The sequence below is a fragment of the Chlamydotis macqueenii genome, chromosome 6, assembly GCF_036417535.1.
Source record: "Chlamydotis macqueenii isolate bChlMac1 chromosome 6, bChlMac1.mat, whole genome shotgun sequence".
Lineage (NCBI taxonomy): Eukaryota > Metazoa > Chordata > Aves > Otidiformes > Otididae > Chlamydotis > Chlamydotis macqueenii.
Window position 1 is genome coordinate 37382557 of NC_141561.1, and position 18394 is coordinate 37400950.

Here is an 18394-nt window from a genome sequence, read left to right on the forward strand (position 1 = left end):
GGAGCCATCAGAGCGGCTGTTGTGGTGTATCTTGATCTCTTCAGACATGAATCCTGGTCACAAAGCAGGAGGGTAAGAACAACCCAAAGCTTCTTCGTTTCAGCATTTTTATTAAACAGTGCCCCACTCAGCTGTTGTACACCAGGCCCTGATGATCCCCTGATCAGCGCACAAACACTGGGATGTGATGCTGCCACGACACCAGGCTGCATCTCCTTTACAGAAGCAGTGCCCAGGAGAAACTTAGGCTCAGAGGGGTTGCCCTACATTGCCATCACACCAGCCAAACTGGGAGGTAACTTACAGCAGGCCTCGTGTACTACAGGATCCCACTCCCAAACTGTTTGATTAGCCAAATCCTGCTCTCAAGTCTGTGCTTCCTCCTTTCCAGTCACCTTCCTGTGTTGTTTAGGCCCCGTGAATGACAGGGGATGACTACAGCTGAGCCTGCATAACCCTGAGGCTTCTGATGAGGATACCCAGCCCAAAGGAGATGAGCTTCTCTGTGCTTCAGGCTATCTTTTGATGAACTTCCAGAAACATGTGATGGCAGCAGGAGGCTAGGCTTTAAGGAATTCCTTTCAGGAATGGTTTCTACTCTTTGCTGGAGCAACCCATCCAGGAGGTTCTTGAGTGTCTGCCTATGCTGCTGTGGCTAGGCTGCCTTGCGTTCAGGCACATGTGTGCTGGCCATGCTAGCGTGCCAGGCTTGGTCCTCCTGCTTCACTATTGCTTGTGCACCGGAGTGCTACCCTGCAGCTGCTCACCTGCTCTTAGGTGGCCTGAGGCACTTGGCAACTGGGCCTTTAGCAGATCAAAACCCAGGTCTGCTCTCATGCAGGCTGAGGAGCTATCCTCAAACAGCACGGAGTAACTTTCACTGCGCTCAGTGTTTAGCTCATGCTCAGGGCTAAGAAAGTGGTTTAGAGTCAGGTCCCTAATCGCTGCAAATTAGTGTACCATCAGCTAAGGACGGAAAAGGAGATTTCTCTCTTGCAAGTATCTGGTCTGCTTGACTGGTCAAAGCTATTTAACCTAGGGCAGATTTTCCAGTTGGGTAGATGTATGGTTGCATATCAAACTACACCAAGCAGTAACAAGGCAAATGAGTGACTCAAATTATCCAGGTTCAGGAAAGCTTATAAAACAAAGCATGCAAATAACATCTATACAGGTAATAGGTTAAACACTGACAGAACTCAGTGGAATACGTTTCTTTTCCCATGCTGCTGGTGGACCTGGCACCACCTAACACCTATAATATTCATAAAAATGTTTCAATAAAGACTGCAAAATAAACTTTCAAAGCTAAACAGAACAGACCACACAAACATGCTTAGCTCCCTTTTAGATTAGAGTTTTCCATTAGATGATCAATGGACTTTTGCAAGGTTTATCAGAAGATGGCAAATAAGCACAAAAGCTAGTGGCTTAGTTGTCTGTCACTGGAAAAAATGCACAAAAAAGCTATAGATAGCCTTTGCCTTTAAAGCAGACAGGTGGAAATTCAGGACAAGGCTTTCACATCTCAGTTCCAGCTGGGCCACTTGCCATCTGACATTAAAAAAACATACATAAAGCCTCCACAGTCCATCACATTCACTTCATGTGGAAGTCCGGCTCCTGAACTGGCTACTCCCTGGGTGTTCAGAAAGAAAATACTTAAAAGCAACTTGCAGGGCAATAGTATCAGTTTTTCATCTTTTCTTTTCCAAAGGCAACTAAATACCTGCAACTATTTGCCAGCACAAAAAAAAATAAAAGAATTAAATACATTCAATAGAAAACTTTCTCCCAGGAAATGGGATACAGAAAATAGCAAAACTCCATAGCCAACAAAATACTGTACATTTTCTCCCTGCTCCCAGCTGCAGCTCTGCATTTTTAAGAGAGACCAGCAAAATCTGCATTCTGTTTTTTAAACTGAAACAATGCAATGAGATGACTAGAAGTATTAGACAACTCAGCATGCCCTCAGGAGGACGGATTTATGTTCAGTTAGGTGAACAACGATGAGTTTGGTAAAAGAAGAAAGCAGCACCGAACTGCTTTTCCAAGTGCAGAAGGATTCAGTCAGGAAACTGCCAAGCTCAGATTTAGAGTTCAAAGGCGGGGAACTTGGCCTTCGTTGGTACCAGCAGGTCAGCAAGGAAGTAAATCGTTCCAGCCATTCCTGAAGGTAAGAAAACACAATGTGCTTCAGAGAGATTCCCTTTGGGCACCCGTTTTATCAGTTATCCAGGGGGTGAATGAGTCATGAAGACAGGAAGTCATGAAGAAAGGAAAATGTTTTCAGAAGGACCTAAATAATTTCCAAGGTCTGAACCCAGGTTTCCCGAGCAACTTAGATCCATCAGTGGGGAAAGCATTTTGAGGTTAATCAAATGTTGAAAAGCACCTGGGAAAACATGATGGGTCTCCCCCTCTTCAGCCCCCTCCCTTCTGCTTTATCTGTCCACAGGTTTAACAAACTGAGTATCTTTGCAAAACTTTGGACTCTGTGACATCGCTGCCTCAGGTCCTCACTTATGTAACTGCCCTTGTTCCTTGGCCTACAGCAAAGCCAGGGAGATTTAGGTAGCTGAGTAACTGGCTCTTTCAGCAGTATGTGCTGATGGCAGATTTTGGGGGAGTTATCAGCAGGAGCCACAATGTGCTGTAAGAGCCAACAAAGCCTACAAAAGCCACCCGGTTTGTTCCTCACCCACCTTTGGAATGGAACTGGAAAGCCCATGAAGGACTTCAATCCTTAAAAACACCCAGAAAAGAGACTGTCTGAGAAGCCAGGCTACAAATTACCATAAGGTAGACTTTGACCTGCACCCATTAAAGAACTCCTCTTCAGAACCGTGTGCAGAATCTGTGTGGGAGGCCCAAGAGGACAAGATGCTCTAGCTAAGACAATAGCCTGCTTCTGGGAAAGGGTAAAAACAGTGAATACTATTTCCTTCCCGTCCTCTACACTGAGTTTTGCAAAGACTTCAGCAGAGCATGTATTCAGTTTTCCTTGGTGCTGGGCTGGCTCAGATCCAGGAGCAAAACAAAAGCATAGAGATGGAGGTTACCTTCAAAGAGAGAGAATGGCGTGTCTGGAGTCCGGCACCCATGTTGACCATAGCTTAAACACCATTCTGCAAACTGAGAAAAGAGGAACACAAAGTGTTCAAATTTTGTTAAAGATGGATGTATAAAAAAATACCACCCTCCTCCTCACATTATCCCTTGCAGAGCAAAGCTTCTGCAGGATATTCCTTCCATAAAGGCTGTCAAACAGTGACTGTGCTGCTGAAGGACTATTCAGTTGGAGCTGGTCAGATCTAGCTGTGCCTGCCACACCAGAAATTGGGTTTCAAAGGCAAAGGCGGTGACATAAAAGGCAGAAGTGAATAATCCCCTCTCCCTTCCTTACACAGGCTCTTACCTTGCAAGCCCGATACAGGAATTTCATGTTCTGAGTGAGGTTGTACAGTGCTAGGAAGCCGTAAGCATTGCCAGCTGTCCCATGGCACAGCCCGTAGCCTTTCTTCAGTAACCCATGCTGCCAGATCACTTCTGCACACTGCAGGGCATCATTTAGGTACTGCTGTTCCCCAAAAACCTGTAAGAGACAAGAAATATTCCCCCTTGCTGAGGCGATTTCCTCCACACAAAGAGCATCCCTGTGTGAGTGAGGAGCCTTAGGTTAATTAGTTTCTCTCCTGCTGAAGTCTTAATGCTGTGATTGTGCTGTCTACTTTAAAAGAGGATGTTTTTGATATGATGAATGGGGCTGTATGACCATTACTTCACACACAACTAGTTGCCACCATCAAACAGGACACTGCACACAGCTGATGGGTATTTTCAAAAATAATTTTTTAAAAGACTAATTTCCTTATCAGTCAGTGGTCCCTGTGATTTCATTCTAATAAGCCATCCTACTTTCAGGAAGGAGGCTCCCAACAGAGTCTTCTCCATGAGGAAGTTGCATATCTAGGGGTCCACAAAGAGTCTTTGCAAGATTTCTGGTACCTTGTAGGCCTGGATAAGCATGTAGATAACACCTGGTGCCCCATGGCACCAGTGGACGAGTAGGTCTCTGGTGTCATCAATGCACGGAGGGTAATTGCCAGATGGGAACTTGAGCTGACACACGTAGTCCACGCTGGGTTTGACTGCGTTGTGCAGTTTTACTTGGCTCACTCCGAGGCTAGGCTAAGAAAGAGAAAGCGTTAAATCAGGGAGAATTACCATTCTGTACGTCCCTAAGAGGCTCCAGATCTGCCTGAAAGGTGGAAATGAAGCCAACTATGGCCATGTTGCCTCTTGTAAATCAGGTCACTTCTCTGGTCCAGGCTTTTCCTCATCACAAATACCCACTTGGTCTCAGGCTGCTCTGCCCTTTGACAGGGACTTAATTCCAGTCATACCCTTGCATTCCCAGAAACAAGGGCTGCCCCCAGTGTGTCACCCAGCCCTCTAAGCAACAGGACTTGCTGCTTCCTCCTGAAGAGAAGTAGGAATAGTTTCTGGTACCCAGAGCTGGAGTAAAGAGATAAACTGTCTAAAATCAGTGTTAAGGATGAATACCAGGAATGATTTCATATGGCAGAGAAGCATGAAGCCCATACAGTATTTTATGGGAGACTTACACTTAAAACTATTTAAAACATCAGCCTGGGAACAAGCTCGGGGACTCGGTGCAAATCTGGGCTCATGCTGCTGTCTCCCCTGCTCCCAACCAGCTGCTCTGTACTCCTGGGCAATAATCACCTCACATCCTCCTCTTGCCAAATCTCCTTCTGCTTAAACACCAACCACCCCTTCCCCTCTGAGTCACATAAGAGGGTTATATTCACAGGAGCTCCCCTTATCCTGTATATGGGCCTGAACTTTCAGGCTGCTGAAGGAAAGCTCAAATACTTGAAACCTGGTGGCTTTTTTTCCCACCTTCTGTGAGAGTTGGGTCTACTAAAAGATATCACCTATTTCTATGAACCTTGCTATGTTAAAATAATTTGCATGGCTCAGTGGGTGCCCATAATGACTTGAAAATGCAATGTTATTTATTGCTGTTATTTTTCTAGGAGCTTAAGCACTGTAAATTTATGCACAAAGTGACCCACATAGGGGAATTACCACCCTCATTTCAGAGCTGGGGAAAGGAAGATTCCCAGAGCGCCAGTGAGTTGTGCAAAACCGTGAGAAAAACAGCATCAAAGCAAAGAGGCACTGCAGCTCCCAAAATCTTGTCTTGCCCTGCCTACTTTAGGCACTATAGAACTCAGCTGCTTTATCAGAGTAAAAAGCCCCACCTCTTTAACATTTAGATATAGGGCCTGATTTGGAAACAAAGGCATTTCCCACTTTCCTGCTACAAACACAATCTCTTCCGCTGTGCCGTCCTTACAGGGATTCTCCCTGTGTAATGATCTGAGATTGCTCCAAGTAACCACCTCAAAAAAAAAAAAAAAAATGCAAGCAGCCCACAGATACCAACAAATGGGAATACTTTATAAGCAATTAACATAAGAGGGGGAAGCTCAGACCCAGCTGACCCACAGGTCTCCATTATGTGAAACTGGTGGTATAATGCAGGTCACATTTCTCTATAGATCTCCATGGAGATGGAAAATACAATCTCACAGACTTGGAGAAAACCTTTAGAAGTCAGGATGCATGATCAAACACAGGAGTAAGTCCATCAGACAAGGGATCTTGCCCAGCTTGACATCACCAAGAGCTAATTTAAATGTTCCTCCTTGTTTAAAGAAATGTGAAACAGCTGCTAAAGGCTCCTCCCCTCCAGTGCCTCTTACCTGCATGAGATAGTAGTAAATCCCAGCCAAACCATGAGCTGCCCCCACATAGTACTCCTGGTACCACTCGTACATCAGTGGGCTCTTTGCTGTGAAGTTTCTCCTTTTGGCCAAGCTCTCTCCTGAGGCTACAACTGCATCACAGACCTGTGGATGGGAACAGATGTGGTGAGGGAAATGCTGCTGTCTTGGACATAGCACAGTGAGTATCCTGGCACAGAACAAAAGAGTTGTTCTGCCCAAGCAGAGGGAGGGGAAAATGTGGGTGAGGGAGTAAAATGTATGCCAATCCAGTACTGCCTATGGATTTATACAGCTGGTGAGGGAGCATGTGGTGTTTTGTCCCTTTGGAAGAAGAGCAGCAGGGATACCATGATGTGGTTTCCCCTTTGTTGCCAGAGTTCTCTGCATCTAGCATTGATTTTTACCTGCCCAATGATGAACTACATAGGAAGAGACAGCTAACAAATCAGCAGAAACCACAGTACCTGCTGAATGTGACTCTGAGGGATCTTTTCCTCTCCAAAGTGCTTGTTCACAAATATCAGTGCATAGAGATAGCCCATGCGCCCGTACAGCAGTTCATCTGGCACTCGTGGGTCAAGCTTGTGTAGATGGAGCAAACTACAAAGAAAAATTAACACAGGGGAAATTAGAAGACACTCAAAGCCACGTAACCAAGCAGTGAGACTGGAGCTCAAAAATGTGGTTTGTTCCTTTATGCTGCCTGCGCCCTGGGAGATGTCAGGACAGTCTCCAGGTCTCAGCCTTCCAGCTATACAAGACCTAGGTAAGAGGTGGGGAGAAGCTTGTTTAACGTGAAGCCTCCATGGCACATGTAATAAATCCTCTCTAGGGAGAGCTGAGCAGTTGTGAGGACAGCTCAGCAGAGTGTGAGTGCTGCGGGCTGTCTGTGGTGCAACCCCACGCTGAGGACAGCTTGGCTGGCACCAGGCTTTAGCCCACAAGTGCGGAGTGAGAGGTCTGCTGGAGTCAGGTGTTTTCTTTGCCATTTTTCCATTATTATGCTGTAAAGTTAGTGATATTCCTGTAGTGCTAACAGAGACTGACAGCTCTTCGCATTAGTGCTTTGCAATTCACTCTTGATGCAATTTTTCCTTTGTTTTGCCTCTCATCACACTTCCAACAAGGCCGGATGTCCTCCCCTGTCAGAGCAGCAGGCAGGAATGTGACTGGTTTTGGCTTTATTTTTCTGTTCACCCCGAAACAGCAATCTGAAAAATACCACCAATTTTAAAATACCAACGTAAGTGGCTTCAAGGCTGTTCCCTCAGCTGCTTCCTGTTGTGGCTGCAACAGGGAGGGGGCTAAGAAACCAGCTAGGAGAGCTGTGTGTGTACAGGGCTTCCCTGTCACAGCAGCACAGGGAGCAGAAAAAGTGCCTTGGCAGCCTTTGCTCCTGGGCAGAACAATGTGTTGCAAAATAAAAAGCAACCAAATGTCCAGAGTAGAAAGAAGTGTAGAAAGAGGATGCTGGGTGGTTACTCCCCATGGCAGGAAACTTCCCCTTGGCACTGGACTCAAAGTGAGCAGGGATATTGAAGGAGAAAGCAGAGAGCAGTGTCTCAAGGTGGACTGGCCCTGTCTCCTCGTGTACTACCCAAGATGTGCGTTGCTCCATGGGGGAGGTTTCTCGCAGGCTAAACCCAAGAGACAGACTTTACATCCAAGACTAGGCATAAGCTGACGTTCCTCTCAGCTGTGTGGGCTGAAAGGAAAGCGCCGCTGCCTCTTCATGTCCCCTGTCCCCAAGTCCAAGGAAGGTAGATGAAGAGGAGGGTTTCCAAGGAGGAAAACAGTGCTTCGACAGATTTAACTCTGCCCAGCATCAGGCTGGCCAGAAGAGATGTGGGCTGGTGGTGTTGTTCACCTCTGAGATGTCAGGGAAATGTCAGGTGCAATAGAAGGAATGGCTGGGTGGATAAACAGCAATATCTACAGTAGAGACCTTCTGAGGTCTGGATGTGAAATCTTCTTTTCGTGGGGAAATCTGGAGCAGCTGGAAATACGATTCTTGCTCCTTATACATTAGTGCTCCTACCTCTAGCTGCTTTCCCAACCACAATAACTGGGGAGGAAGTAGGCTTTTGTCGTTTTTGAAAGGTGGGGCAGGGCTGCGTGGCGTGCGTGCAGCAAGAGATGCCTGGGATGCTGCTGGACTGATTGCATGCAAGATGCGTTTCTCGGATGTGAGGGGGTAAATCAAGGTCCCTGAAAAGGAAGAGCCACTCCTGCTCACATATCAGCTTGTTACCTCAACTGTTAAAAATTGGTAGTGTCTGGACAGAGGGAAAAGCGAGGCAGCTGTAGAGCAACATGGGATTTCCGTACCCACTGGCTCTAAAAGCAAACCTTTGACTTTCAGAATTGGTGGGAGATGGCAAGGAAAAAAGAGGACTCTGGAACGTGGCTCAGATTTTCACAGGCTCTTGGAAAATGGGCTGCCCTGAAAAGTTAGTCTCTCCAGAGCAGAAAAGCCTATTTGTTGGTCATGAACTCATTTAGGCAAGAGCAAGGGCTAATTAAAAAAAGCAAGCTTCTGTCTCTTCCACTGCAGGGAAGGCCTGGCTGATGGATTCTCTCCTCAGGCTCTATGAAGATGAGGTGCTTTACAAGACAGAGAACAAAGTGGAGACAGGCCCTTCTCCACAGCTGTAATGAAGTGCACCTTCTATGCACTTGCACTGCATAACTTAGCAATTGTTCTGGAACTAAACAGCATACTCAAAACTCACTTAAGAATTTCGATTAAAGGAGCTATTTCTCAAAGAAATACTCTCTTTTTAAAGGCAGCATGGTCAGGTTAACTGCTCTGGGAACTGGTGGCAGAGTAAGGACAGTATAACTCTTCCTTCATGAAAGCCATGTTTTTTCCACCTCTCAGATGTATGAAGAAACTGATTTCCAAGGCTCTGCCTTTATTATGCCATTAGGTGGCAGTGCAGAATTAATCATGAGTTTTCATTCTGCCACAAAACTGTAGGTAGAACAGAAAGAATACGGGAGGGGACAGCTACAGCAAGAAAACATGAATTAGGGATTTTTCACAACTTTGGGCTTATGCATTGAGCACAACTGGCCAGTACTGTTTGACAGATTAGTTCCCTTTTTGTTAGCAAATATATTAATCATAGTGGGACTCACTACTTTGACTCAGCATTAAGCAAAACCTAAACCACAGATTATGTCAAGAATAAAGAAGAGAGTTCTGACCTCAGTCTGACTGTATCCACGTAAACCAGAAGCTATTCTTAGTTAAGGGAGTGGGAACTTGGTGTCTAAACCATACAGGCACCTCTGATTCCCACCCATGGCTTTTTAAATTGATATTGTGCATCACGGCTCACGGCTGTTTAAGGGCACTCAGTGTTGTTCTGAAGTATCAGCGGTTTTGTCTTGGTTTTGTGCTGACCGTGTGTAAATGGAAACTCTTTGCAGGGCTATTTCTCACCTTCTCAAAACTGATCTCCCTTAAGCAAGAAAAGCTTGCAACTGCATCTCCTTAACTTTTTTGTCCTTCCTCTGCCATATGCTGATCTGATTGTAGGACTGCTTGTTTCTCCTTCTCTTAAGTACCCAACAAAAATACATTTGAAAGCAGTTGAGGAAATGCAAGAAATAGAAATAAATGAATCATAACCAGCTGCATTCAGCAGTTGAAAGGGATGCTGCCAATCTTAGTTTTAAGTCAAACTCAACTAAGAAATAGCAAGTGGAAGCCAGTGACAGAATTAATCTAATAATCCTGCCACATTTCTCTTTTTATCAAAATGTCTGTAAAGCTAAATTTAAGGCTGAAAAAATCCCAAACCTCACCTGCTTTTTTTTTTTTCCTAATTTGAGCTTTTTTTTTTTTTCTTCCTGTGTTTATCTGAATTATTTTTAAGATGGCAATACCAGCTGAACAATACCCTTGTTCCTCAGCCTGCAGGCTGCCAGGCAAGCATGTTTGTCATTACGTTAGCTCTTTCCCCATGGCAGAACAAGTTTGTACTGCCCTGCTAAGTTTCTGGATTATCTCTCACATAAAGACTGCGACAAAATGTATTCAGGCATGGCAGAGAGTGCCCGGTACAAGCCCAGACCAGCTCTATGAGCAAGAGGAATGTTAGATCAAAGACGTAACCAAGTGTTTTACCGAGTGATGCAGTCTTCTGATTGCTTCTTGTTCTGCAGTTTGTGGTAGACGACAGCAGCCACTGCCAGGGGCCCAGCATCTCCACACAAGAAAGTGATGGATCGTCTTGTCAGGCAGCTCAGGCTCTTCTTCACGTAGTCGTGGGCCACCTGAAGGTAGGCTGGGTCTCCATACACATCATACAGATGCAAATACAGCAAAGCAATGCCTGCAAAAGGAATATAAAGGTTGCACCCACCAGAAAATTTACCCTTCCTGCTGTGCGCTCTGGCTGTTTTAATGAACGTAAAAGCCTGGCCCTTGGCCTCATCTAGGGCATAAGCCTTTTAGACAAGCTTCTTGGGCACATCCAGGGGCATAACCCATAGCTGCAGCATCTACAGCTTTTTTCCCTGTTTTGTGACCTCCTTGTACCTGATGCTGCTCATGAGTGGACTACAGGTCAAGATAAACAATAGTGTCTGACCCAGGAGGTCCATGAGGACAGCAGAGCTTCTGATACATAGGTGACATACAATTTTAGTGGTGAGGAGCAAAAGATGAGACCTAGACAAACTCACCTAAATCTATCAACTGTACCTGGGACTGTTGCTAAACAGTGGAGGAAAAAAAAAATAATCTTTGGGCAAGATGGTACTTGTGGCAGAGTAGTGCTGAGTTGTTACCCCATCTCAATTATTTTTCCCATGCCAGGAGGTAAAGGGCTGGGTCACTTAGATTGGATTGAATTTTTTTAAAAAGTAACATGTCATCAGCACTGAGAAGCAGCAGCCTTAAGACATCCTACTTGGTGCGCTCTTTTTTTTTTTTTTTTTTTCTTTCTTTCTTCTTCCCTCCTACTGGGAAGCACCAGCAAGGTTGTTACAGCTCCCTGGACATCCTCTCCTGCTGCTGAGCAGGTCCCAAATCCCACATCAAAGACTGGTGCATCCTAGAAAATGAGGGACTGCTACTCTCCTCTGCAGCACATAATTCACAAGATCAGCCCTTGTTTGAAACATAAACAGCTACCTGGAATGCTGGAAAAAGCTGCATGGTCCTCCTTGGAGGCTTTCAATGGGCTGGCCAGCTACAGAAACAGCTCTGCTATGGAGAAGTCACATCAGTTGCTATCCTTTGCCTCTGTCTGCCCTTTCTTCATCCAGCTCTTGAAGCTTTTAGCAGGGAACTGAGGAGTCCTCAGTAAGTCTGTATCTGAAAGGTCTGCCACATCCTCTGATCTGGAAGGCATCCTCAAACATGCACTGAAGAAAGCTACTGGCCTACATCACTTTGAGAAAAACTTATTCCTCCCCTTACCAGTAACCATTTCTAAGAAAGGTCCTGCCTTTAAGCCTAAATTAATAGAACCAATCTCTGCAGATTTGGATGTGGTAAGGCGGAGGGGGGCAAGCACACTGCAAAATTACATTCCATGGTACTGAGGACAATTTTAAATTTAGATCATTTTCTCATTTTGCATGGGTAATCTCCAAAGCTTCGTGCTACAGACAATTCAATTCCACATGTATATTAAGGGCAAATTTCAATTTCCTGCTGAAGCTAATAACCTTGTCCTCTCTCTAAGCAGTTCAGTGTTAGTATTTCCAGAGACAGCTCAGATGTACGGTGCCATCACTCAAGTCTATAAGGATGTGGATATGAAGCCCTTCTTTAAAGGGGAACCTTGCTCTTCCAGCTAGCAAATGTCAAGTGACTCTCCTTCATTTATTTAGCACCTAGCACAGCTTCTAGACTTTAACAGGCCTCATAGCTGTCTGAGCACAACTTGCACTCTTGACTCATCTGCTTTAATATACAACTTTTTGCTTTGTAAGTAGCTTCTATTCCCACTGCCATCATACCACCCTAATTATGTACATAACTACCATGCTAAGACTACCGCTAGGATTGAATTCTTAGAAAGTAAATGTCTCAGCATTGTTTTCCTCTGACCTCTTTACCTCTCCTCTTTCAAAACATTTCTTGTCCCCTTTCTTCCCAGGCCCAAGCATCTTTGGAAAAGACTCCAGAAAACCACTGACTTATACTAAAGCATGGGATGAGTTGCTTCCCCAAATATTTTTTTTTTTTTTAAACTCAAAGGCCTTAAAAGCTGAATCTATAGCAAATTTTCTCAACTTCTTCCTCAAGGAATTCATACTCCCAAGCTGATCAGAAGGGCACAATTCAGTGCTGCCTTCAGCCCGCTGCTTACTCTGTTGCTATCTGTGAGCACTTTGGAAGGAAGGGCAGGCCCATGCGTAAAGAGGCAATGGTTACAGATGTATTGGGGGCGGGGGGGGGGGGTGGGGAATACAAAATGAAGTCAGCTGGGTGGAGAATATCCTATATTGACCTATATGCCAAGACGTAAGCAGCATATTTCAGAGGCAGTGCAGCTTGGAGACAAGAGACGATGAACTTCCTCATCCCAACTGACCAGGCAGGGTTTGCTGACTGACTGGGTGTTTGACATGCTTTAAGTGCTACACAAACATGGCATCATCAGTCAAAGAGGTAAGCAGTGGATCTGCTCCACTTCTGTATGCCCTGGAGGTCTGTTTTCAGTGTCCCAGTTGGAAATGTGACCTAGTTTTGTGACCTCTTAGACTTCTGCTTGTTTCCAGCAGAACTGCCATGCAGTGGCTGTCTGTGGCCTGCTTCTGCCAAACATGTGTGGGCTTTGTTCTGTTTACTGGTCACTACTGGACCTTCTTCTCTCTAGTTTCTCTAGACTTCAAAGCTTTTTGTTCCTTGCAGTGTAAGACCTGCTGCATAGCCACGTGGGATGGAGAATGCAGCAGACATCACTTGATGGTGCAGTGAACACATGTGCTATTGACAGTGTATCCTTTAGCAGGACTCTGATGACTGAAACTGCCATCTCTAGCGTATAGGAAGCCAACAGACTGGAGCATTAATGCCAGAGTTGCTTGCTCACTGCAGGGAATCGGGAGGCAAAAATCAATTCTGCAAGTCTCTTACAAAGCCTGTTGATTTAACATCTCCAGTAGGACAGTAAACAACATCTCTCTCCTCTTGCCATCCTGTACAAGCAGTCTTGGAGATACAGAGGGGTGCTTTGCATTAGAGATTTCTTTTGAGTGGGACACAGGAGGAGGCTTAAATGTACATAGTAGAAATGGAGCTGTTTGCATCAGCTGCACCAGTTGGCTAGTGCTGATGGCCTCGAGTTTAGCAACCATTGCTTTCAACAGAGCAAACATCACTGGAGATACCAGAAAAGTTCTTGCTCAAGAGCTAAAGCACTGTAGCAGGCTGAAAGAATACCTCATCCATATGATCGCTCCATTGACCAAAGAGAAGTAAAGCTGTGCAACTTTAGACTTGGCTCTTTTATGTTGGATTGCACTACCATTGTAAACAGTTCCGCTGGTGGGAGAACAGCAGTAGTGAGACCAAGCTCCCCCTCCAAGTCAAATAGAGCGGATAAAAGTGAGAGGAAGCACTGCTCGGTGTCAGCTCCACGGCAGTCCCCTTGCTGACGGCACCAGCAGGGATGCCCGTTAAGACTGCTCTGAACGTGCCTCCTTGTCCAGCAGAAGATGAGCTGCAGTGTAGTCCTTTCACAAAGGACACTAGGTTGCCACAAGAGGAAACTTTTTCACCTAATTTGGACCAGTTCCAAACCTGCCATCTACAGTCATAAAGAGCTCAGAGATCTTGCATTGACCCAGGGAAGTAAGTCAGTCAGCTAGCACCCTCAAAGCAGGATGTCAAACACCAAGGGAAGAAGCGGAAACCTATCTCTGCGCATAGCGATGAAGCCCAACGGTTTCTAGTGGGAAACCTGATGTCGTTTTAATGAGTCAGGCACAGGGTAAAAGTTACAGAGAGGGTGGCAGAGCTTTACTGCCCAGCTGAAAGTATAATAAGCATCTTGCAGATGCATGGAATGTTATCCTGTGCTCGTAAGTACATGCTAAAGCCATGCTGAATGGGACAGTGAGACATCTTCTCTGGAGGGCTGTATCATCTCATGTTCAGAACCTGCCTGGGGAGCCACAGGTGCATTTTACTACAGCTTGCAGCTTGCCTTCCTAGTGCACGGTGGAACATAGGACATTTCTCAGGATGCCTCAGCTTCTCCAGCCTTAAAACCTGGGTAACAAAGGTTCTTTTGTAAAACTTTACAAAAGATGTTCCTCCCCCTAAACCCAAACAAAAAACCCAGCCCAGCTCAGACCAAAACTGCCCATTACCCCATCACAGAATCCTACAGGTTAGGTTAGAAGGGATTCATGGAGATGATCTGATCCAACCCTTTGAAAGTAAGGCCAGCTTCAGATTTACATCCCATTGCTCTGAGCCTTGTCCAGTCAAATACTGACTATCTCCAAGAACGAAGATTTCACAAAAACTACCCACCAAGCACTTGGCAGGAATGTGGTTTATGTGGGCGACACAAAGCGCTCTGTTCTCTCCCATCAAATGCAGCCTCACTGCCTCTTATTCTGCAGGGATTATCTGAGGATTTCTGTTTTTCTGAACAGAACTCCGTTAAGGAGATGCAAGTTCTCTGGGTTCTGAAGTTAAAACTAAGACACTGCACTAAAGTGAATGAAAGCTGTTTTTCCAGAAGCTTTCCTGAACTGGTACAGTCAGAATTTCTATCCATTCTTAAATGGCTTTTTTTTCTGGTGTGTCTTTTGAAGAGTCCTTTCAAAAGGCAACTCAGCCCTGCTCCTCGTCTCTACTTGCCCGCTCAGCCAAAAGCTGTGGGTAAGGCAGGCCAACTGGACTCACCAGTCTGTTTCAAAGGCCCTCAAGCTCTGAAAGCCACGACTATGACATTGCTAGAGAAGGGAATGCTCACGTGGGAAAAAAATTCCAGAACTGCCATAGTGTGAAGGAAGGGGAGTTTCTCCCATATATACCATTTCAGGTGACAGATCACCTCATCATCTTGGAAGGACACAACAGTCCAGCAGGCACCAGACTTGGGAGCTTCCAAACTTCTGCAGTCAGCTAAGAAGTCACAGGAGTGAAGTCGGTCTCCTTCCACTCCCTTTCCATCACCTATCCTCCTAGTTGAGGTAGTCTTTGGACTGCATGTACATACTCTTGGGCATCCTTATGCTACTTTATTTGAAAATGGATGAGGCAGTTGTACTTCTGCAAGGATTTGTACTGCTTCTGATTCAGAATTAGCTTACAGCAGTTTACCTTCCCTCAGTCAACACTTCGATAGCAGTGAAACAGATTAAGACAACAAAAGCTCTTACAGCAGTCTAGCTAAACTGATTAAAAGACAAAACAGAACACAACAGCTCAGTCTGGTCTGTACCCAGGCACGCACCAGGTGTTGTGTACAGGGCCCTGATCTCTATGGGGAACTGAAAGAAACTGTAACAAGCCCATTCAAATTTGGTTTTAGGACATTCGGCCGTACACTGGATAATCTTGATCTAAAGTGTGTTTTCACTGTCTCCGAGCTGAAGATGCAAGTCCTTCCCTCCCCCTGCTCCAACTGCACGTGCCAAGACGCTGTGGCTTCCCTGGCACAAATGCATGCCGGGGGAACACGGCTCTGTCAAGTGTGTTGGGAAAGAAACAGGCACCTGAGTAAAATGCCAGCATATGCTGTGTATTATTGGGTGTAATGTAGTACACTCAAGTATGTTACATTTCACACTGCGCTGAGAGCGCCACGTTTCAACTCTCTCTCTTATTAGCAGCCGCAAGAGTGCAGATTGATTTCAGACTGCTGGGCAATGATTTACATGAGAAGATACTCAACAAGCCTTTTCTACACAACCAATTACAGGAAAAAGCTGCTGCCTTGGCCCAATTAATTACCAGCACTGAATAAGTTAATATAGCTAGGATTAGAAAAGAAGGGAGGGTGACAAAAGACACAGTGTAATATCTGCAAACTTCACTGGCTGTGACCTGCAGGAAATCTGTCTTTTTTTTTTTTTTTTCCTAATCCTATTAGCCAAGGGGAGAAGGTTGTGTGCCCACTGAGGAATGATCCCTGGGAGGAAGAGAGAAGAATCCCTCTTGAGAAGCTCCCTTCCAAATACAAATGAGCTGAAATCCTACCAGAGCTCTCAACCGCTGTTTCACAATTGCAGTCATTTTCCAACGTGAAGCTCCTTAAGGCCACCCTAAGGAAGGGAACAGTCTCTGGAGAAAGGCGTTTACCTTCTCCTCGCAGACTTTCAGAGTACTCCTAACATCAGCTCGTTGTCCTCCTGCTTTATCTCCTGAATTATTCTGGTCAAATCCTGCCAAGTAGCACCCTCATGACTGAAGACGATCTTTACATACGGAATGTTTTTCATCTGAGGGGACCTCAGGGCAGGGTCACACAGACTGGGAAGACTGAACCTGTCTCCCAAGATTAAATCAGCCAGCGCTGAACAAAAACGTGTAAATTCACAGCCTGCACCAGCAGAGTGCTGCTAGGCAGCAACTGATGAAATCAATATTCTCCCACGCTGGAATTTAATACTGGCATCCTAGCATTTCTTATGAACTGCTCCAGAGCGCTCTCAGTGCCTGTCTACCTTACCAAAATTTTTAAGCAGCCATTTCTGGTGTTGCTGTCATCAAGCTGCAACGTTAGTTTAGCGTGAACACCACTCTCCCAAGCAAACTGTTGGCATCAAGTTCCACAGCATCCAAGCACAAGCCAGCCACACCCAGATTATCATGTAGAACCTTACCATGTAGGATTGCAGTGTATCACCAAAAAGAAGCAGCAAAAAACCCTTGCAGCAAGCATGAGATTAATTGCAGCTACCCCAGGGTCCCCCCCTAGAGCCTGGCAGAGCGCAGAAGGCAGGAAAGCTGACAAAGCACACAGCAGTAGCCAAGGATGAGGTAGCAGAGAAAGGTGTGTCCTCCCCAGCTCCAGGGGGTAGGAATAGGGAGGGGAAGGCAGGGCACGCTCCCAAGGAAGGAAAACCAGGTTGAAAATGCAGAACAGGAGAAAGATAAGCTCCTGCAAGGTTTGCACACAAGAGTTAGTGTGTGGAAGGCTTCTGTCCTTCGTTATACTCACATTTGCATTTCTGCTCCTTCCAGCAGGTACTGGAGCAGAGCTAGCCCTGGCTAAGTGGAAGGGCACTACCTGGGGAACAGGAGTGGAACAACCTGCCAATCAGACAACGTCATAAGATAAAAATTCAGCCCAAACAGAAAAGACGGACGTTATCTCAGGCCATAAGCTCGCTGCTGCCATATGCAAGGACTCATTGCAGGTAAGTGACCTAACATGTGCATCTGCCGACTTCACGGAGCAGTAGTTTACTCATCATCCCCACCGTGGGCAGATTTGGAGGCAGTCCCCTTCCATGGTTCCCATGGTTGCTCTCAGGCAGGTGCTGGCTTTCTCCATTGCATAAGTTTGGCACTATGAACTGAGAGAAACTCCAAAAACGGGGAGTTCTGAGAAAGCCTCTTGTTTTAATAGATTAAAGCATGCAGAAGCAGCACCATTCCTGACACGGATCTACTGTGATCATTCAAACAGCCCCAAAATCCCCACGGTCTTCCTTGGCCTGACCTAGAACGCTGCTTTGGAGAGCTCCTGCTCCCTCGGATCTGCGTGGCCGTCCTACCTGCCCAGCCAGTGTACGCCGTGCAGTCCTGCGGGTCGGCGGACTTCAGGCCCCTCTCCATCTGCTGCAGCAGCTCCCTGATTTTGTTACTCAGCTGCCGCGTGAACTCGGGGGTCAGCTGTGGAGAAATTAAAAAAAAAACACCAAACGTGAAGAAAACTCCAGCAGGCGGATAGAGTCTTGGTAAGCTAGAGGTCCCTGGAGAGAGCACAAGCAGGGAACTGGGTGGTTTTTAACCTGTTTCTGACAGAAACACTTGGGTACCTCAGGACCAGGCTGGGCTCCTGGCTGCTTCCCTGGGCTTCGCGGCCCCGGGCGGGAGCGGGCCCTTCCCGGGGCCACCGCGACCGCCTCAGCCCGACCCCACTCACCCTCCCGGCGGCATCGAAGTAACCGGTAGCCAAGGACTTGTCGTAGTCCGCGTAAGGGTTAGGAATGGCCCTCTGCGCCATCATGTTGCCGCCGGCCCCGCTTCCTTTCGCTCCGCCGCGATCCGCCCGCCCCGCTCCGCCCCGGAAGGGAACGGGTGTGGGTGTCACCGTCCCGCCGCTGCCGTTCCCCTGGCCCCGCCGCCCGTTCGGGCCACGCCTCGGGGGCGCTGTGGGGCTGGGCGGTTCAGCGTGGGGGGGCCTGTAGGGGTGAAGGACCCCTTGGCGGCTGGCTCCGTGGGGCTTAGGGGCCCTTTTTTTGTTGTTGTTTTTGGGGTCCCCTGGCAGCTGACCCTGTGGGGCTTAGAGAGCCCCGTGGGCTTTAGGGGCCTATTGCACCTGACCCTGTGGGGTTTAGGGGCCCATTGCAGCTGACCCTGTGGGGTTTAGTACCCCCTGCAGCTGGCTTTGTGGGGTCTAGGGGCACTGTGGTGTTTA

General features: G+C 46.6%; 1 protein-coding gene across 1 annotated transcript; it reads right to left on the minus strand.

Annotated features, from left to right (window-relative positions):
• Positions 1 to 88: 88 nt before the first annotated feature.
• Positions 89 to 18020, minus strand: LANCL1 (LanC like glutathione S-transferase 1). The gene is made up of 9 exons (XM_086750825.1): positions 17900 to 18020; positions 17529 to 17646; positions 9958 to 10165; positions 6287 to 6422; positions 5799 to 5945; positions 4012 to 4194; positions 3422 to 3598; positions 3066 to 3138; positions 89 to 2173 (listed from the first exon to the last, which is right to left on the minus strand). Exons 1-9 carry the CDS (start codon positions 17981 to 17983, stop codon positions 2097 to 2099), a joined length of 1203 nt encoding a protein of 400 aa, XP_086606951.1. The 5' UTR covers positions 17984 to 18020; the 3' UTR covers positions 89 to 2096.
• Positions 18021 to 18394: the final 374 nt, after the last annotated feature.

What these genes read in the sequence shown, in the direction of transcription:
- LANCL1 (XM_086750825.1), bottom strand. Translation starts at nt 17,983, where the DNA reads ATGATGGCGCAGAGGGCCATTCCTAACCCTTACGCGGACTACGACAAG. An exon ending in ACTTCGATGCCGCCGGGAGG is followed by an intron (nt 17,647 to 17,899) that starts GTGAGTGGGGTC and finishes ATTTCTCCACAG; the next exon opens with CTGACCCCCGAGTTCACGCG. An exon ending in TCAGAAGACTGCATCACTCG is followed by an intron (nt 6,423 to 9,957) that starts GTAAAACACTTG and finishes TTTTCTTTGTAG; the next exon opens with TTTGCTCCATCTACACAAGC.